Here is a 20,427-nt window from a genome sequence, read left to right as displayed (position 1 = left end):
TTCCCGATTTTACTTGTAAATCAAGATTAGTATATTCTCTATATTAAGTGCACTTGATGATAATTGCATAAAATATAAAAGATTAAAATCAATACGAATAGTTTTCTATTGTAAATAAATCTATTAGCTATGTTAGTTGCCGAAATAAACCTTTTTTGTATAAACTTTATTCATCTTATCATTTCCCAAAATAGACAACATTTAAAAGTGATATTTGGAAACAAGAAGATGAATAGAAAAGAAATTAAAGCAATAAAAACCAGCAAGACGTAAGTGAAGCAAGAGGAATGAAAAGAGTCAACACTGAATAAAACCTATTAGAGTATGGTTTGATATGGTTTAGTAAAATTGATTTCTGTTATTGTAAACCGGAGTAAACCGGTCGTTCTGTTTTACACTATAAGTAAAACATGTAATCGATGCAGAATCATTAATGAGAATAACGATTTGTTCTTCATCGTTGTAACAAACTTTCTTCTCTAACATGGTAGCAGAGCGATGGATCTTCAAAATCCATCCGATCTTGACCTAGCTTTCTTCTTATCTCGTTGATTTCGATATATGTAAATTCAAATGTCAAGTGGCTTGTACACAAAGAATGCTACTTGGGCTAGCAAAACGTTTGATAGAGCGAGAAGAGTCGGAATATTTTTGTTATTGTGTTTGTTACATCAGTGTGAGAAGAACCTCAAAACACACATAGAGTTAACCAAAAAAACCAAACTAAATAGAATAACCAAAACTAAAGATTTATAATTTGTAAACGATATAGAAAATCATGACCTAAAAACTTAAGTAAGTCATGGTTCCATACGAGCCTAGATTTTTACAATCTTTCTCCTTACATATGCGACCTTCGATATTCAAATCGAGCAATTCCAGTTTGGAGCGTGTGTGTAAAACCGCTGTAAATGTAGATGGGTTAAAGCATGATAGGACGTTTTGAACAAGCTTCTCCAAAGAATGTGTTTCACAACCACACACCTCAAAACTTGCAAAACTAAAGCCCTCTTCTGGTGTCACATGGATGGTGTAAACAGAGTTGCTTCCAACAACCCCGTTCATGGAGTAACCGCAAGTAGGAAACTCGTGATCGCAGATACTGGACTCCGGGAAGATCTGGTCGATCCCAGAAGCGGAAGTCATGCTTCCAGGTATACCACTATCTTTGAAGAAGACTGACGCTTTCGATTTTTCAATCCCCGTCATAAGAATCTCGACGGTTACACCATCAGAAACAGAGGAGCCGGATGCGGCTGCCGCAAAGATATGAAACTTGTGTTTCTCGTCCGTACCAAACTCAGCAGTCACCGTGTCGTCCAATTCCAAAAAGTTTCTCCTCAGTTCTGATACCTCTGACGGGAAGTTTCCGTGGGGCTCAGGTTGTCTTTCCGGCCAGAAGTAGGTGCCGCGTGTAAACTTTACACCAACTGGTGTTCGTTTTGAGAGACCAAGAATCTTTGTAATAGCTTGAAAGAGTTTTATTTCACCGCAGGTCTTGATGATGAGCCGGTCGTCGAACACAAAAAGGCTAGACGCTGATAACAAGTATGAATCAACGGAAGCCGTCAACAGCTTATCTACGATCCAACAGTCTATAGATCGGAGAATGTCGTGCCAAACTTCTTCTGTGAGCACCTCTCTAAGACTATCTTCTTCTTTCCGGAAGACAATCTCAAGACGTTTTTCGACTCCCTCGAATTCGGTAGTCATCGTATGCCGCTGAGTCAAAAACGAGTCAAGAATTTGGTTATTATATCGGATACGAGAAGCGAGCGAGAGAGAGAGAGAAGAGTCAGAATTGATTTAGGGTTAGGTTTAATGCGTTTAAGGGTTTGGTTTTATATATTCCTTTGGTTTAATACAATTCCTTTTAGGATTAGAATATATCTGCGTTCAAGGATCTGGTTTAATATGTGCATATAAGGATATGGTTTTGATATTTGTGCATTTAATTCTCCCCCTTCTTAAATCTATTTGTGCATTTAAAATTACTTTAATTCTCCTATAACCGAACATAAGCAAAAGCTGAATTATTCTTTATTAAGAAAAAAAAAAGAAGCTGAATTATATATATATATATATAGTATAATTTCGATTATTTTCACAAGTTCCGATTGCTAGAGATCGTGGGATAATTGTGCTTTAATTTTTTTCCAGCTTTTCCTTTGTTGCCAAAATAATTTTTTTTTATTTCATTTCAGCTTTTTTTAGAGCAAACCATATTCGATGTTTTCACTTTTCACCGCATCAATTTTAACCGAGAACAAACTGATTGTCTTTTATTTCTTTCTGATAACTAAGTATATATATATATATATATATATATATATATATATATATATATATATATGAGGAGAAGAGGAACTATATTTAGGGGGTTTATTGGATAATTGATTTGAATGGAATTGGAAATCCAAGTAAAATCATGAGTTATTCAATCATTGATTTTAAATTTTTTATAAAAATCATATGTTATTGGTTCTATGATTTACAAATACTAGTTAAAATCACCCCTTATTCAATATTGAAGATTTGAGTATGGATTTGATTTCATATTAGATTTGAATGGATTTGAAAATCTGTTTTAGTTATAAACAGAGAGATTGAAATCCTATTGGATTTGAATGGATTTGAAAATCTGTTTTAGTTATAAACAGAGAGATTGAAATCTTTGGGTTCCACCTAATTATTTGGGTGGATTTGAAAGAATATTAGTAGTTTTTATCTTCCATAATGCAAGTATGACGTAGAGCAATGTTTTGAATATCAAAAAGAAAAAAAAAACTGCTAATACAAAAATCACGAAACATCTTCGTATAATACTTTCAAGCATATCGATCACAAAAAAAAACTGCTAATACCAAAGATCATAAAACACCTTCATATAAAAGTATATTTTATCATATAATAAAAATCAAAAATACTAGAAAACAAAGGGAAGTTTTCGAAACCAAACAAGAGTAGAGGAAAAAATCTAAAAAAACCAACAATACTAGAAAAAAAAAAATTAATCTAGCATTCTATAATGTTACGCTTAATCCAACGATGACGTTCATTAGTGGACATATTAACAAAGACTTCTTTCATTCCTAATTGGTGAATCACTTTAACCGCATCGTAACGAACGGTTTTTTCCAAATTATGGACTTCTTTGATATCTTCCCATATGTGTGGAGAGAACAATCAGTCGAGAGAAACAAGAGCATCAAACATGTGACATGTGGAGTGATTCAATTCAGAGTTCATAGATGAGAACATGATAGGTTATTTTGTTTATCATAAAAAATTTCATGTTTTAATTTTATAATCTCTTTTTTATGATTTTCAAATCTATTTATTTGACTCTAAAATCATTTGATTTTCAAATCCACATTGTTTGATTTTAAAATCAGTGGATTATGTGTGAATTTCCAAATGTTATAAAGATTTCTAATTCTATTCAAATCAATGATCCAATAACCACTCCTTAATTTTCTGATAAGAGTAGAAAAAGACAACAGCTTTATTCTTTAGATATATCATAAATAATATGAAACAAGATGATCTAAAAGTCAGACTCTCCCTGTCCGAAAAAGAAACGACAACTCCCGTCTAGGGCTTTTAAGCTTATGAAAGGCCCATTGATAATTAAATTGATTATTTGTGGCTTTTAATAAATTGGTTTTTTGGATAGTTTTTCTTAAATTTAAGGAAACCATTTTTTAGAGTCTTTCCCAATCTTATAAACTAAGATCTAGATTTTAACCCGCGGTACACCGCGAGATGATTTATTTTTAAAGTTAGTATAAAAATATTTTGTAAATTGTATCTTTTTATAAAATATTTATTTATATTTTATAGTTTACAATTCATATTAAGTAACGGTATACCACGAATCCACGAGACAATTGTTAATAAATTGAGGATTTAACCCGTATTAAAGCGGCATGTTAATGATATTTATAAATATTGATTCTTATTTGTCCGCCATATAAACCCTTTCCAAAATATAACTCGTTCCGTAATTTCTTAACCCGTCCCGTGGTTTATTTTTATTTTAAAATTTAATGATTATTTATTATATATAAACGCTTACAAATCATATCATTCTCTAAGACATTTATATTTTAATAAAGTGAAGATTTAATCTGTATTAAAGCGGCATGTTAATGATATTTTAAAATTTTATAAATATTGATTCAAACTCGTCCACCATATAACTTAGTTCTGAAATATAACCCGCCCTGTAACTTCTTAACCCGTACCGTGATTTGTTTTCTAAAAGTAGTAATTTTTAAAATTTAACGATTATTTATTATATATAAAAGTTTGCAAATTTTATAATTTTTAAGATATTTATATTTTATAGTTTACAATTATTATTAAGTAACATTATAGCACGGGACAATTTTTGGTTTTATACAATATTTTCTAAATGAGACTGATTTAATATGTCTAATATTGGTGGTATTAAAAAAATTAAGGATTTAATCCGTATTGATGCGGCGGATTAATGATATTTTAATCTTTTTATTATTGTTGATTCAAAAACCCGTTCCGCCAAACCCGTCCCGCCAAAAAACTCATTTATTTTATTAGTGTTAATCTTATTTATGATATGATTCTGAATCATTGTCTAAATATTTTAATCGGTGTAAAACGTTGAACACACATTTTTGTCAATTAAATAATAAATGTCCGTTTTTAAAATTTTGAATCACAATATATGCAGAAAAAAAAATTGATTTTTTTTTTTACTTATGTATTATATGATGATTCAAAACAGTTAAAAACAAATCAAACAAAGATGATAAGAGAATCATAATTCTAAATCTTAATCAAATCTTCTAAATATCTAAATTATTAAATATAGAATATCCGGTGTATGAGTTGGGTTTTATTTAACCTAATCCAAGTATTTTTTTGTGAAGGAATTTAAAAAACGGATCGGATATCCGATTATCCCAGAAGCATTTTTATCTACCCATCACCAAAGTGTTACAAAAATACTAGTATAGATGTAGTAGTTAATTTGCACTATGTTACAAACCCTAGATAAATCAAATTACTTGACCTGTATATATTTATTTATTTTTGTTTTTGTTTTTTATCACACTAACTTAAATCTTACAAAATCAGATTTAGATTTCTAATAAAACAAACAGAAACGAAAAATTCAAGAAAATGTGATAACACATTAGAACTATAGCTGTTGCAGCGGGATATACAAGAGTTCTCAACTATCAACGGATCGTGAGCAAAACTTGTAGCTTAGAGCTCAAGATTTCTTCAAGAGAAAACAAGAGTTCGAAGATTTAGGTTTGAGAATGAATTCTCGATAAGTTTATTAAATTAAAAGCTGTCTTTACAAAGTGGCAAATTTAAACGCTCAAAATGAGAATGAGGGCAAAACCGCTAGCCCTAAATTAAGCTTGGAAATCCTAGAGCTCATCTTAGAAAAAGGAAAATAACTAATAAAAAGAAAATCTATAAAACCGACAAAAGAGAAACGTGTGAAAGAAGCTTCTAGATGGTGGTATGAGTGATACGCTGCATCAGGTCACCCAATCTGAACTCTAGAGGAGCGGGATCAAATTGGGAGCATAAACACAGTGACAACACTGGAAAACCCCAGAATTGATTTGAATCTTCTTGAACAAATCTCCCCTAACAATATAGATGCAAGTGGCTCTATTTTCATCGTCACAACAACACATGATAAGGGTGGTCTTGTCATAGATGAAATAACTAATGCCATAAAACTTATTAATTAAGCTTGGCAAGTTAGTTGTTGGCAAAATCATTAAGTTAATCCACACAATATCCTCTCCACCGTTGTTACTAGTATCAATCTTCTTCTTCGTAACCCAAATCTCGACGCTCCTTGTCACATAACATTGCTTTAACAAGGAAAACCCATCTCCCTTAAAAACTGAGAGGAAAAGTACATCGCGAGATCGGTTCTTCCTACACGGAGTGAGACAAAAAGCTTTGACTATATCCCTCGAGAAATCAAAGCTTTGGATGTAATACTCATGAGTGTTGGGATTACAAGCAACCCAATAGAGATTTCCGTTCAAGGACACATTTCCTCGTGTAGCTTGCTTTATGGGCCAGTCCTCGTCAGGTGTATCAATATACTTAAACGCTTGAGACACACACTCGTAAATGGCAACTCTCTGGTGGTAATCTCTCTGGACTTGACGATGACGCACAAAATACCCAAAGATCCTGTAATACTTTTTCGGTATAGTATTATCGTATCCTAAGCCAAAAACATAGAACTCTTTATCCTCGTACTCGATCCATTTAACCTGTCTCAACCACGGATTCCAAAGTGCTGTCCCCTTAGCCGAAACAAAAAAGTTACAAAACAAGAACCCATCGCAAGTAGTGATGGTTGTGTGATCCAAATCTAATTCCCGGTAAGGAATACCAGAGGAGGCTAGCTCACGCAATTCTATGGTTGGATCAATGCCGTCTAAATCGATGATTTCTATCGAATAAATATTGGAATTGTCCAGTAAGATGAATTGAGGCCGGGCGCGGCCAAAGTGGTCGTTGATGAACCTATTTTCGTTGAAAAGATCATTCCATAGTTTGCAAACTGATCTGAAACGAGCAAGAGAGAGAGGTGGAAGCCGAGAGAGTATATCTTCCTCCAATTCGTACGGAAGCTTCACAGGCACCGCCATTAAATCTTCTCTTTTCATTTTTTTGTTTTTTCTCAGCATCTTCTTCTTTTTTTTTCCGTTGATTTAACTCTTCAAGTGAAAAAGGCTAAATTATATATGAAATAAAATTTATTGTAAATTTAGGAGGAGTAGAGAAATCTTGAATGGCTGCAGATTGATCTGAAGTGTTTTTGGTTTTCGATTTTGCAAAAACTAATTTATAAGCTTTATGATAAAATAGTTTCTTTTTTTTTTTGGTAGACATGATAAAATAGTTTCTTAATAAATGGAAAATTGAGATGATTTTACCATTTTCTTTACAGAATCCAAAAACCAAATTCTATTTTTGATTTCCTTAAAATCTATTGATTTTTTAATTTATTATTATTATATTAAAATTTTATTATATATTTTTGTAGACGATAAAATTTAAAAATTAAAACAGAAAACTTAAAAGACTTTTTAAAAAAACATAATTGTAGATAAAAACCAAAAACTGAAATCTATATCAGAAATTGAAAAAAAAAAACAATCCAAAAAAAAAAAAAAATTGCAAAACCTTCTTGTGGCCTGTTATATTTTCTGATAAGCGAGATAAAAATTTAATTGGTTTGTGCTTAATAGGTAATTCAAATTACGATTTTAATTGGTTTCTTTTATAGGATATTTTTTTTTGGTAGGATATTAACAATAATGATATGGCAAGAAAGAGAATTCTTCATTAACGAACAAAAAGATCACACATATATATTTTCACTAAAAGAACAAAATTTGGATTAGGGATCTTAGAAAATGGGCGGATGTCTTTCACACGTATTGACTGCTTTTAGCCGTAGAATATCTTGACAGAATTCCCGATTTTACTTGTAAATCAAGATTAGTATATTCTCTATATTAAGTGCACTTGATGATAATTGCATAAAATATAAAAGATTAAAATCAATACGAATAGTTTTCTATTGTAAATAAATCTATTAGCTATGTTAGTTGCCGAAATAAACCTTTTTTGTATAGACTTTATTCATCTTATCATTTCCCAAAATAGACAACATTTAAAAGTGATATTTGGAAACAAGAAGATGAATAGAAAAGAAATTAAAGCAATAAAAACCAGCAAGACGTAAGTGAAGCAAGAGGAATGAAAAGAGTCAACACTGAATAAAACCTATTAGAGTATGGTTTGATATGGTTTAGTAAAATTGATTTCTGTTATTGTAAACCGGAGTAAACCGGTCGTTCTGTTTTACACTATAAGTAAAACATGTAATCGATGCAGAATCATTAATGAGAATAACGATTTGTTCTTCATCGTTGTAACAAACTTTCTTCTCTAACATGGTAGCAGAGCGATGGATCTTCAAAATCCATCCGATCTTGACCTAGCTTTCTTCTTATCTCGTTGATTTCGATCAATTTCTGCGTTTTGTTCGCCGGAATTGTTGTATCGATCACATTTTCTTCATCTCCGTCGTGAAATCTTGTTTTCCGATGGCTCCAGCTCGCAAAATCACTCGTCGCACGGTCCGCGTTCCTGTTTCAGCTCGCAGATCGGTTAATCGCGATGGTTCTTCTTCTTCCGAAGGTTCTCATGTTAATCGGAATCACAATTCAACTCCGGTGACTGTATCGCATGATAGCATACATTCTCCGTATCACTTAACTAATAGTGATAATCCTGGTATTTCTATTGTCTCTGAAGTGTTTGATGGAACAAATTATGATGATTGGCAAATTGCGATTAAGATAGCTTTAGATGCGAAGAACAAGCTAGTTTTCATTGATGGATTTGTTCCGCGACCTCTTGAATCAGATTCTATGTTCAGGATTTGGTCTCGTTGTAACAGCATGGTGAAATCTTGGTTATTAAACTCAGTGTCAAAGCAAATTTACAAAAGCATTCTTCGTTTTAATGATGCCTCAGAGATATGGAATGATCTATTGACTCGTTATCACATTATTAATCTTCCGCGATCATATCAGTTGTCTCAACAGATTTGGTCACTTCAACAGGGTACTATGGATCTTGCAACATATTATACTACTCTGAGAACTTTGTGGAATGAATTGGATGCTTCTGATTGTGTCAAGTTGTGCAAAAATTGTGAATGTTGTAAAACTATGGATAAAAGAGGAGATAATGCTCGTGTTATTAAGTTTTTGGCTGGCTTGAATGAATCTTATGCAATCATTAGAAGCCAAATCATAATGAAGAAGCATGTTCCTTCCCTAGCTAAGATTTACAATTTGTTGGATCAGGATCACAGTCAGAGAAGTTTTACACCAATTCCTTCTAATGCAGTGGCTTTTCATGTTTCTGCACCTGAATCAGTTCAAGCTTCAGTTAATGCTACATATGTTAAACCACAAAAGGTTATATGTTCTCACTGTGGTTATACAGGACACATAGTTGATAAATGCTACAAGATACATGGGTATCCGATGGGGTTCAAGCACAAGAACAAGAATCAAGCAGATAAAACTGTGAATGTCAACCACACAGCTCCTGTTAAACCTGTAGTGGCTCAATTGGCAATGACAGAGACTGCTACTAATGATTTACTTACTGGACTTACAAGAGTTCTTACTAAAGATCAGATCAATGGTGTTGTTGCCTACTTTAATTCTCAGCTTCAGACTGCATCCCCTACTACTGCATCTTCTTCTGGTGCAATGATCACCGCATTACCTGGTATATCTTTCTCTTCTTCTACTATTGGTTTTGTTGGAGTTTTGAGAGCGACAGGTAATGTCTTGTCTTCTGAATCATGGATTATTGATAGTGGAGCAACATATCATGTCTGTCATGATAAAGCTTTATTTCTGAGTTTATCTGAAACTTTGAATAATTCAGTGACATTACCAACTGGTTTTGGAGTTAAGATCACTGGTATTGGAACAGTTAAACTGAATGAGTTTCTAATACTGAATAATGTGCTTTATATTCCTGACTTTAGGCTGAATCTTCTGAGCATCAGTCAGTTGACTAAAGATCTTGGATATAGAGTAACATTTGATATAGCTTCCTGCATTATACAGGATCCTATCAAGGGGCTGATGATTGGTAGAGGAGAGCAAATTTCCAATCTATATGTCTTGGATGTTCAGAGTGTTGTCAATCCTGCAGATCCAATCGAGCGAGTTTGGCCGAGTTTGAGATAAGAAGAGTGAATTTTAGAATTCCTTTCTATCATAAGCATAAAATAACTGAAAGTGAAATTTAATCTAGAATTAAAATAAACATTTTGAGATTTTAAGTGTGTTTTCATTTTATTTTTTGGGTGATTTTAATTGTCATTTTCGAACTAATAAATATAAGTTAATCTCAATGCAACTGAAAAAAAGAGCAAATTATACCAAAGATGAAAACAATAGGTTTAGAACGTTTTAAACTATCACAGAATAAAAGTCATAACTAGAAAATCAGAACACGCAAAGCATTTTTCAATAAACAATCAAAGAGACAAAGACAATAGTAGAAAAACAAAATGACACAAAAGTAATAATAATAAATAATAAATAAAAAAAATAATACGGAAACAAAGAAATATACAAAACTTTAAGGGCATGGAAGAGATAGATGGGATAAATGAAAAATATGTGAAAACAAAAACTGAAGATGATAAATTGAGAAAGTTAAAAATTACTCCCTCCGTTTCGTTTTACTTGTCGTTTTAGAGTTAAAATTTTGTTTCATATTACTTGCCGTTTTATATTTACAATGCAAATTTATGACAGATTTTCCAGTTTTAACCATACTTTTTAGCTTATTAATTACATATATCAAACAAAATAATATATTAATTAGGGGTAAAACAATAACTTTAATCGTTTTCTTAATTTGTGTGAAATAACCTAGAACGACAAGTAATATGAAACGGAGGGAGTATTATAACTTCAGAATTTAGATGAACCATAGTATGAAAAACAAGTAAATAATTGGAAAAAATAGATGAAAGAAAAGTCATCAAGAAAAAAAATTAAAATATAAATAAATAGTATTGATAGTAATTTATATTTATTCACGACAGAATAAAAAATTGGGTATAACGGGTTTTCTTCTGATCACAATAATAAGCCTTTCAATATGATAGTATATTCATATTTATATATATCATGGTTCCCCACTTACGCCTTGACATCTTTAAAACTGCAAATATAGCCATCAACTTCTAGATTCACGGTATCTATGTTGGAGTTCGAGATTAAATGCATAGTGACTATGAATTGTGAGGGTCCGAAGCAATCTACAACTTTTTCACGACTTGATTGAAATCTTCTATTGCCTTGAATTCACAACGATAGGCTTCAAAGCTTACGAAGTTGAATGCATGCTCCGGAGTAACATGAATAGTGTAATGGAGCTCCCTTTGATGCCATTCATCGAGTACCCACACGGATTGAATTCATACTCAGGAATCTTCGACTCAGAGAAAATTTGATCAATTCCGGAAGCACTCTTCATTATTCCATCAACATCACTCTTAAAAATATAGTAGCTTTTTTCTTGTCAAGCCCTTTCATCAGTATTAACAAGAAAAAAACTTCTATCTTTTCTTGTCAAGCCCTTTCTTAAAAATGATATTCTAAAACATTTTGAAATTGTGTTGAAATATTTTACATGAATGATGACACAAAACTCTTTCAACAATTCCGTTCATAGAGTAGTCACAAGGAGATAACTTGAAATCATTTCAATATACTTTAAAATAAATTTGATGTCCTTGTGAAAACATATCATCTAATTAAAACAAATAAAACATGTATTTCACAATATCATATGCCCTAAGGATGGAAGGACAACAACTCTATAAAAAACTGCAAAATGCATACACTTATTATTAACTTGTCCAATCTTTGTACATGTTTATTGAGTCGAACTAAATTACGTACATGCAAATGAAACGATTTAAGCTTTTATAAAAGAAAAACACACTAAATAGACAAAAAAAAAATCAAAGAAAAAAACCGATATTAATTTATATCAAATCAAAAATAACAAAATTCAGTTTGATTTAGTTTCTAGATTTTAAACTGAAAATTCAAAAAACCTATAAACGAGAAAATAAAAAAAATAATTAAAAATGAGTCATGGGCTTGAATGTTTAATAGTTTTTTGTAATGGATTTTTTTTTTGTTTATGAAAAACAGTGAATCTAGGTTAGGACGATTTTAACGAATTTCAATGACAATCTAAAAACCATCTTATTTGAGTTTTTCATTTTTCATAAACAAATTCTTGTGAAGTGACATTTTTTGCTATTTATTTACTTTTTATTTCCTTGATATTTGCTAAAACCGAAAACTAGAATCTGATATCCAAAAACCAAAAATTATAATCTAAAAGCTCCTTTAAAAGGCACAACCATTCATGGCCATATGTATTCTTGTTTTACGTAGAAGCTATTAGCTATATATCGGAAAAACGGTTGGTTAGTCAATTGACTAAACCGGCGCATATATTGGATAAGAGATAAAAGAGGCACCACTCGCCTCCACAGAAACCTTATGGCATATAAAACATTATCTCAATTAAAGACCAACCTTTTTTTTTTTTTTGGTTCTGTTTTATATTTTATTGTTTTTAAAAAAGATCAGAGCAAGACTATGGGAAGTGTACAGTTGAATGGTTCAGGCTTAGTAGCTTCTCTACCTCCAAATCATAGCTTTAGCCACAAAACCAAACTTAGTAATCCTAAGTCATACTTCTTGCGCTCAAAACACAATGCCGCCGGAACCAAAACCGTCCGAGCCATAAGCACCGCACCAGCTAGCCAGCCTCCAGCCGCAGATGAGCCCGACGAACCTCCTGCTGTCGATTTTGCGTTCGTCCATGTAAGTGATCTTTACTCTTGACAAATTATCTACACTCTTTTAAATCATTCGTTGTGCTGTTTAAATATATTTTGTGGTGAATTTTGAATGGATTTTAATTGATAATATAAAATTTAATTAATTGGGGATAATGTTGATTATTAGTCGGTGTTGTTGCCGGACGGGACACCGGACGTGCATTGGAGAAGAGCGTGTGGTGGACAGAAACTAAGAGACATAATGTTGGATTCTAACATCGAACTCTATGGTCCTTATGTATGATATTTTCTCTCCCTCGATTTGATTATTGCTCATAATCTAATTAGTTTAGAGTATCATTTTCACGTGTCATTAATTTCGCAGAGTAAGCCTTTGTCAAACTGCGCAGGAGTAGGAACTTGCGCTACTTGCATGGTCGAGGTATACATATCTTATAGCAATTCTTTAATTATTAATCAATAAGCTTTAATTCAAAATTCATTTGATGGTTTATCAGATTCAGATACAACTTAATTTATTCCTGATCATGGAATATTGATGGATATTTCTTTTCAGATTGTAAATGGAAAGGAGCTTCTAAATCCACGAACTGATATTGAAAAGGAGAAACTCAAAAGGGTACATATATTCTTATCTTATAATTTATACTATAGTATTAGTAATCTTGTATCATTTTGTTATGGTATAGTTAAAATAAGTAATGTTTTCACAGAAACCAAAAAATTGGAGACTAGCTTGTCAAACCAACGTGGGAAATCCAGATTCTACCGGATTGGTAATATATAACCTCTCTGATCTCTATTATATAATGTACAATTTTTTCTATACATGTGACTAATTGATATTAATAAACTATTGCATAGGTTGTCATACAACAATTGCCAGAGTGGAAAGCTCATGAATGGAACATCCCTAAGAATATACCTAATGACGATGATCTCGAAACTTCTACGTGAAACCATCCATTGTCATTATTGTTACTATATCATAAAACTGTAACGCTCGATTTTTTTAATATGTGGATCGATAATTAGCCATACAACTACCTATTTAGGTAAAACTATATGATTATATAAAATGATTAATTTATAAACAAATAAACAGCCATCCATTAAATAATATTCATACAAATTGGATAAAAATGACAACGAAACCGGATTAAAGTCCAAACAAAACAAGAAAGATCGAGACAAAGTAACCAAACACAGAAACATGAATCAAGAATCATCACTTGTTTGCTTAGAAATCAGCAGAAGCAAGAGGAGCATGTTCGGAAGAACCCATGAAGACATTTCCGTAGATAAGTCCAGCAAGTCCACCACCGATGAGTGGTCCCACCCAATAGACCCAGTGACCAGAGAAGTCTCCGGCTGCAACAGCTGGTCCAAAGGAACGTGCTGGGTTCATGGATCCACCGGAGAATGGACCAGCGGCGAGAATGTTGGCACCAACGATAAGACCGATGGCGAGAGGAGCGATGGTTCCGAGAGAACCCTTCTTGGGATCAGCGGCGGTGGCGTAGACGGTGTAGACCAAAGCGAAGGTGATAATGATCTCCATCACTACTCCTTCTAACGCTCCTAGTCCAGCCCCAACGCTGTGGGTTGGAACCGCCTGCGTTTTCAATGGTTTTAGCGTTTGATCATTAGTTTCTAATAATCAAACTGCGTCACTAGAATTGGCTACTAGTGTAAATGGAACCTGCGAAAACTCTAATAATTTTTTCATTTGAAATAGACAAAAACCTATACTATTCTATAACTTCACTTTTAAACAAATCAAGCCCTTTTGTCCAATAAAAAACAAATCATGTGTCTACTACTCCCTCCGTATCAACGCTAACATAACATACGGAATAATATATACGATGAAATCATAGAGAATATATTTTGTTGGACCTTGTAAACTACTATCTTATTTTGTAACCTAGTTTCAATCGATTAAGATTGTCTTTAAATACCCTATATTCTGTATTATTTTCTTTTTGTTGTTTTGTAGACTGCTTATACTATGATTTTATTTTACGTGTAAGAAAGGAATGGTGATGAGGACATACCAATCCACCGGTGACGTATTTAAGGAGGAAACAAGCGGCGGTGGAGCCGAGAAGCTGAGCGATCCAGTAGAAAACTCCGGTGATGACTGTGATTTGACCACCGACTGCAAGACCGAAAGTGACGGCTGGATTCACATGGCCACCGGAAATGTTGGCTCCGATTGCAACCGCCACAAAGAGGGCAAAACCATGGCAAACCGCGATGGCCACTAGTCCCGGCGTATCAAGGGCAGCGTCCGACGTCAGCTTCGCTATATACATAAATGTGACACGTTCATTAAGTATTGGATCCATTAATTGTTACAAATTACGAAAATTATTTAGAGTTATTTCACTACAAATTTACGAACCGTAGGCAATGGCAGAGCCAACACCAGCAAAAACAAAGAGCAAAGTGGAGATGAACTCAGCAAGGTAAGCTCTAAGCGAAGCCAAGCTGAAGGAATCATCAAAAGAACCAAAGGCAACTCCAGCCATTGTAGTAGATGAAGAAGAAAGAAGAAGGAAATGTTTTGAAGGTTTTTTTGCTTAGTGAAGAAGATGATAAGACCTTTTGCATGCTCTTCTCTTTATATAGGAGCCTTTGTTCATATATCCATGCATAATTTAAAATTTATAAAATTACTATTTAATGAGTTTTTATGGTGGGTTGGACACGAATTAATAAATGATTTCATGAGTTTCCACTTTGATACATATCTATATATCTATTCGTGATTTGAGTTAGGAAGGTGCCTGAAAAGACTAAAATAGATGACATTTACGTAAGAAAACTCTATTTCTTTGAGTACTAACACAAATTATTATCTAGTAATACATTTTAGTGTATGTGTACTATATATACATTTTATTATAATGTATAATGTATTCATCTTATATACGCATTCATAATCCAATAGCGGCTAGTCTTCCCGATGTTCTCATTATTTGAACTACAAATTAACTATAGTACTATACTACTACCCAAGATAAGTAAAATGTTCAATGCAGTATCAACAAATTATTTGAAGTTTTTAGTGGGTTGTTGTTTTATTTAAGACTGGCTAGTGATGGATTTTTTGGTTAGGAACTTTTTCTTTGACAATATCATGGTATAGCGGCGGTATGTCTTATAAAGTAGTCAAAATTTTGGATCGGATTTTCATATTAGTAGAAAAGGTCGGTTTAAAGTAATATGGCCGGTTTAACGTGATTGAAATTAGAGGTGGTGGAGGGTGGACCCAAAGGACAGAGTAGCTTCAAAATTCAAAAAGGGATAAACATAAAGATGATATTAGAGTAGAGAGAGAAGAAAACAAATGGATGTGAACAAAAATAAGGAGGGACAAGTGTGAGCTGTAAACAATGTGTATGGTGATAGACCGGCCAAAATATGATTGTGGTTACTGGTTGCATGTGACATGATCTTCTTCTTCTTCTTTTTTCAAGTGATTTGATCAGATTTTGAAGATGTGACTCATTTATGATTATATTCCATTTCAACAATGTTAGTTTGGGTCCCTCCTTTATTTACCTCTTCTATGAACATTCTCCATCATATTCATTGATCTACAATCCTTTTTTTTTTGATGAATGTACAAATATTATTTGTTATTTCACAATCTTGTACAACATTTATGATTCACAATGCTGTACAATTTTAACTCTTACTGATGAATCCAATGCTATCTAGATTTGTTGTTTAGCAATCAAGTTATTGGTTTGAACGTATGAAATTTGAATATGAGCTTCTTCTTGTTTTTGTATTATATGCCGTGATATACGGTTGTTGCCATGAATAGTTGCAATGGTAATAACATTTTTCTTTAGCATTAAAAAACTTGAGATTTACATAATATATCAGTTTTCATGTCCCTCTAAAATTTTAATTTTTATACTTATAAAATATGATCAATGGAAATAAATATTTTGGAAATAAAATAAGGAATAAAAAGTTGTTAGATCGATTAAATTACAAGTTAGATATATGAGTTGCGATCTTTTTTTTTTTTTTTTGAATAACCGCGGGTCTCCCAAAGGTTTTCTAGGTCCAAGGACTAATCCCATGAGACTGGCAATTCCCCTATGTAAATCTGTCAGTGGCCGTGCCTCGAACCTTGGTGGCAGAAGTCACAACTGTGACCTCTTTACCACTAGGCTACAAGGCCCGGTCGATGAGTTGCGATCTTTTCCATAGTGTATGTCATGTTAATTGGAATGACATGTGTTGATAGTTTACGTTTTGCACTTTTTAAAACTCTTATGGTTACTAATTCTAGAAACTCACTACATCGTTGGTTAATAAGCACATCACTGCTACCTTACCAAATACGCCAAGGGTCGTTTGGATCGGATCATTAATTAATTGTTATATACGTTTATGTATTAGATTCTCGTTTATTAAGCTTAAATATATAGATAGATGAACTATATTATAATACATAAAACAGCAATTGCTTAGAGATTTGGTTAGGCCGGTGGAATTATACGAATCTTAAAGAGTTTAATAAGCTTGATTTTCGTTGTCCTGCCTCCATGGCCAATAATCTTTCTTTCCAATTTTGGATCTGTTGACTTGCATTATTAGTTCATTACTAAATCAATCAATAGCCTCTAATAAAGCTGTAAATAACCATTTTTCTACTAAAATATTCAATGTAATGTATTTTGCTAAGAACCTTTTTATTCCTCTGTAAAACGAGTACAAGAACGTTTTTCGCTCGGTTTATTGAACAAAGACCAAGAAAAAACCAAACCGAAGACAATTATTTGGTTAACACAAGATGACGGTCATAACCGGTACAACATTGCAATTTTATTTGGTTCTCTTCTCAAAGTTGAAGGTACTCATACTATGAGACCAAAACCAATGAAGAAGCTTGAGATTTGAGACTGTGACCGGTGGTTAGATGATTCTTCTCAGGCTGTGTGTTCTCCTGGAAATGGTATGGAAGCACAGCAACGGTAATAACCGTTCTGGTCGAACACAAAACGCTGTGAGAGATGAGCTTCTCGGATCAGATATTCTCCCCAGTCTTCGTTTCCAAACTGTTTGTGTATCTCTCTTGCATCAAACGTCTCCATCTTCTTCTTATTGTTCTTTCTGAGACCAAAAGGGTTTTCAGATAATCAGAGTTTTGTAACATTTTTTTCTAAATCTAAACATAAATCTGGAGTTGGGAATCAATCACCTCCTTTTCCTGTGCCTAGCATTCATCACGGTCACATGCAGCTGCAAAGAAAGAAAAAGAAGTATGAAACAGAAGCACGATTCACTACTTTCAATTCCATTAGTTCAGAGCTTTTGGCTAAATGTAAAGTGACTGCAACAATCTCTCCATACAAGAAAGCTCTTACCTTCAAGCTTTGCTTTGCATCTTTCTCGAGAACAAGCCCAGCTTTCACAAATGCATCAGTAATAACTTCTGAACTTGGTGTTAAGAAAATCGAAAGCATTTACACTAAACTCTTAATTTAACGGTCTAAACCATGCCACTACTATAGATAACATTCGTACTAAAAATTAGGATACGACAAGCACGTAAAAGCCGGCCTTCATCACCAATTTCTTCAACAGGAGCATAGAGCACACGAGTCTTGGCTAATGGTCCTCTCATACAATCCTTAAGAATATAGCAAATAAGCAACATGACAGATGAGTGAATAGACATAAGCTGACCAAGTACATAAATGAATTGTAAGACTAAAGCTAGGGATGTATCATCTTACCAAGCCCTTAAGTCTAATGAATACTGGTTTCTTATCCAAAGCATCCATCACACTAGGAGATATACTCTGGATTGTAGAATAGAGAAAACTCAAATTCATTAAGCATTCCTAATAAATGAATGACCTCTCTTCAGAAAGAAATTACCTTCAGAACATCACCCGCTGCATTGACACGATCTTTGTTCCATAACTTAAGCATAACCACAGTCAAGTGGAAAGTACTTGGCTTAATAAAGATGGACTTTTCAATTCCCAAGTCTGTCAATGTATACAAAATTTACAGAGCATATCAGAGAGAACACTTAATCTTCTTTCTCAGATCAAACGACTTAATTATTTTTTTTACCCAATAAAGTAGATGACTTTGATTTGGCCTTAGGCGGGTAACTGACAATTGGTATACTCTTGATATCCACATTGACCTTGTTTGTTTCACTATTAGCTTTTAGATCAACTGCCACACTTGTGGTTTCTCTATTAGCTTGGTCGTCTTGCTTATCCCTAGCTATGCTATGGTTTCCGAGAATAGAGTTCTGAAAATTCACTAGCTTGTCCACTAACTCAGGGTGTATGGCTAATGGAAGTGATACAAAGTGTGAGTAGTCGAGACTCGGACTCCTTACAACCTAGAATATGAATTCCAAAGCGCACAATCAGAATGAAATAAGTAGAACAAGAAGGAAAAGGAAAAGGAAGAGAAAAAGCCGTGATACTAAAAATCAAAGGGAAATAATAAGGAACCTCATCGATAATGGTCGCTATTCTTTCTGAAGCTTTAGTTACACATTCCACTGAACCACCTTCAATGCCTGCAAAGAAGAAAGGACACAAGAAAACAAGATTTCTTGAACCAAAATCAGTTTTAAAATGGTAGCTAGTCAGCCAGCTAGGATTAAGGGCTCAGACATCAAACTAAACATTACAGTTGGTTCCAAAAATCTTACTGATATGATCTTCGTTCCTTGATGATGGAAGAATGATCTTCACTCCCATTTCCTCTTCAAGTTTCATCTGCGTAGTTCCTCTTTTGCAAAGAATGCAAACCCATTAGTACGTAAGTAAACCTTGAAGTATAAGATTAAAAAACTAGAGCTCTTACTCTTTCCCTCTAATGAACTTAATCAAAGAAGCCCCAACCTGAAACCAGTTACACAAAAGTCAGTTAAAGTAGTTGAAACAAGAGGCTACAAGAAACTTCAAGTAACAGAAGGAAAAAGGACCTCAAGAGAAACGGAATGCTTTCCAGCTGAAACAACTGAGGCCGTCTCATTCACTCCTCCTTTAATAACTTCCTCAGAAACATCACTTGATTTGCTACACTGAGCTACTTCTTGGACTTCATTTCCAGCTTCTGTCTCATCATGAGAAAGCCACAGAAGGTGGAAACTTTCAAAACCGGGATGGATCATACGATTAAACTGCTTAGGTAAAGATACTAACCAGCAAGAATTGAAGAGGATTGAGTGGAAATTGGTCTCCACATTAAATTTACCATCTTCTGCTTCTTGAATCCATCCATGGCACTGTTCTCACTTCCCCTAAAGCTCAAGATACTAAAAGATTCCTGCAACGTGAAGTAATGTAGCCACAAAACATCAAATCCAAATTCTACGAAAAACAATCTCAAAATCACTTACACTTGCCAAAAACTAGAGTAACAAATGCCAATGAGACAACAAATTATTGAACTTACCGTTTTCGATAGAAAACATCTACTCGTAACCCCAAACACACGATCAATCCTACAAAATTACCAATAGAAACAACATGAGATATAAACACAAGTAAGACAAAATCAAACACTTTACACGAGTTTTCTAATCCAACCCTCGAAAGGAAGAATTTTAAAATTCGGGTATTGTTGAAATTGATAATTGATAATAGAATTTAGAAGAAAGTATCAATTTTTCTTTCAAGAGAAAACGAACCTAAACAGAGTCCTGTAAGCTAACATCTTCCTCTCCTTCTCCGGTGATCGATCAGCCGTAAGATCTTTTTCTTCTGCCACTATTTACGATTATATACTACTAAACCCATAACTTCCAATAAATTATATATTTTTACCATATACTTTCAAAATTAACTATTAGGACCCTGAAATATTGTCAACTCTAGCAGAAGGACGTCTACCTGAATTTATTATACAAACTGCTTCTCTCCTCTACTGTTTCGTTGTTATAAACAAAACTTACTGAT

At 33.4% G+C, this 20,427-nt stretch overlaps 5 protein-coding genes across 6 annotated transcripts; 1 reads left to right on the top strand and 4 right to left on the bottom strand.

Moving 5' to 3' along the window:
- Positions 1–783: 783 nt before the first annotated feature.
- On the bottom strand, positions 784–1,713 carry LOC9319056 (S-adenosylmethionine decarboxylase proenzyme). Its single transcript, XM_002882944.2, has one exon. It carries the CDS (start codon positions 1,711–1,713, stop codon positions 784–786), a length of 930 nt encoding a protein of 309 aa, XP_002882990.1.
- A 3,492-nt stretch (positions 1,714–5,205) lies between these two features.
- Positions 5,206–6,987, bottom strand: LOC9321198 (putative F-box protein At3g51171). Its single transcript, XM_002882943.2, has one exon. It carries the CDS (start codon positions 6,714–6,716, stop codon positions 5,559–5,561), a length of 1,158 nt encoding a protein of 385 aa, XP_002882989.2. The 5' UTR covers positions 6,717–6,987; the 3' UTR covers positions 5,206–5,558.
- A 5,176-nt stretch (positions 6,988–12,163) lies between these two features.
- Positions 12,164–13,512, top strand: LOC9319055 (photosynthetic NDH subunit of subcomplex B 3, chloroplastic). Its single transcript, XM_002885085.2, has 6 exons — positions 12,164–12,488; positions 12,633–12,743; positions 12,831–12,887; positions 13,023–13,085; positions 13,180–13,242; positions 13,331–13,512. Exons 1-6 carry the CDS (start codon positions 12,261–12,263, stop codon positions 13,421–13,423), a joined length of 615 nt encoding a protein of 204 aa, XP_002885131.1. The 5' UTR covers positions 12,164–12,260; the 3' UTR covers positions 13,424–13,512.
- Positions 13,513–13,548: 36 nt separating this feature from the next.
- Positions 13,549–15,163, bottom strand: LOC9319054 (aquaporin TIP2-1). The gene is made up of 3 exons (XM_021031788.1): positions 14,874–15,163; positions 14,524–14,774; positions 13,549–14,081 (listed from the first exon to the last, which is right to left on the bottom strand). The coding sequence occupies exons 1-3, from the start codon at positions 14,998–15,000 to the stop codon at positions 13,707–13,709; spliced, it is 753 nt and encodes a 250-aa protein (XP_020887447.1). The 5' UTR covers positions 15,001–15,163; the 3' UTR covers positions 13,549–13,706.
- A 1,990-nt stretch (positions 15,164–17,153) lies between these two features.
- On the bottom strand, positions 17,154–20,337 carry LOC9319053. 2 transcript variants are annotated; one of them, XM_021031659.1, is made up of 14 exons: positions 20,160–20,337; positions 19,925–19,973; positions 19,676–19,795; positions 19,452–19,586; positions 19,331–19,368; positions 19,176–19,255; positions 18,973–19,040; positions 18,578–18,857; positions 18,377–18,489; positions 18,232–18,297; positions 18,035–18,125; positions 17,860–17,927; positions 17,694–17,734; positions 17,154–17,605 (listed from the first exon to the last, which is right to left on the bottom strand). In XM_021031659.1, the coding sequence occupies exons 1-14, from the start codon at positions 20,183–20,185 to the stop codon at positions 17,422–17,424; spliced, it is 1,359 nt and encodes a 452-aa protein (XP_020887318.1). In that variant the 5' UTR covers positions 20,186–20,337; the 3' UTR covers positions 17,154–17,421. The 2 variants fall into 2 exon arrangements, with proteins under 2 accessions (XP_020887318.1, XP_020887317.1); XM_021031658.1 differs by having other exon boundaries at positions 19,452–19,582; positions 19,672–19,795; positions 20,160–20,333.
- Positions 20,338–20,427: the final 90 nt, after the last annotated feature.

Source organism: Arabidopsis lyrata, assembly GCF_000004255.2.
Source record: "Arabidopsis lyrata subsp. lyrata unplaced genomic scaffold ARALYscaffold_3, whole genome shotgun sequence".
NCBI classification, from domain to species: Eukaryota; Viridiplantae; Streptophyta; class Magnoliopsida; order Brassicales; family Brassicaceae; genus Arabidopsis; species Arabidopsis lyrata.
The sequence above is the reverse complement of the archived record's forward strand: the minus strand, read 5'-3'. Positions and strand labels throughout refer to the sequence as shown.

Excerpts from the sequence above, each read along its gene's own strand:
- LOC9319055 (XM_002885085.2), top strand. The coding sequence starts at position 12,261 with ATGGGAAGTGTACAGTTGAATGGTTCAGGCTTAGTAGCTTCTCTACCT. Across the intron at positions 12,744-12,830 it reads TCGAACTCTATGGTCCTTAT|AGTAAGCCTTTGTCAAACTG; the intron begins GTATGATATTTT and ends TTAATTTCGCAG. Across the intron at positions 12,888-13,022 it reads GCGCTACTTGCATGGTCGAG|ATTGTAAATGGAAAGGAGCT; the intron begins GTATACATATCT and ends ATTTCTTTTCAG.
- LOC9321198 (XM_002882943.2), bottom strand. The coding sequence starts at position 6,716 with ATGCTGAGAAAAAACAAAAAAATGAAAAGAGAAGATTTAATGGCGGTG.
- LOC9319053 (XM_021031659.1), bottom strand. The coding sequence starts at position 20,185 with ATGTTAGCTTACAGGACTCTGTTTAG. Across the intron at positions 18,298-18,376 it reads CAGCGGGTGATGTTCTGAAG|AGTATATCTCCTAGTGTGAT; the intron begins GTAATTTCTTTC and ends TCTACAATCCAG. Across the intron at positions 17,606-17,693 it reads GCTAGGCACAGGAAAAGGAG|AAAGAACAATAAGAAGAAGA; the intron begins GTGATTGATTCC and ends TTTTGGTCTCAG.
- LOC9319056 (XM_002882944.2), bottom strand. The coding sequence starts at position 1,713 with ATGACTACCGAATTCGAGGGAGTCGAAAAACGTCTTGAGATTGTCTTC.
- LOC9319054 (XM_021031788.1), bottom strand. The coding sequence starts at position 15,000 with ATGGCTGGAGTTGCCTTTGGTTCTTTTGATGATTCCTTCAGCTTGGCT. Across the intron at positions 14,775-14,873 it reads TGGCTCTGCCATTGCCTACG|CGAAGCTGACGTCGGACGCT; the intron begins GTTCGTAAATTT and ends TTATGTATATAG. Across the intron at positions 14,082-14,523 it reads AATACGTCACCGGTGGATTG|GCGGTTCCAACCCACAGCGT; the intron begins GTATGTCCTCAT and ends TTGAAAACGCAG.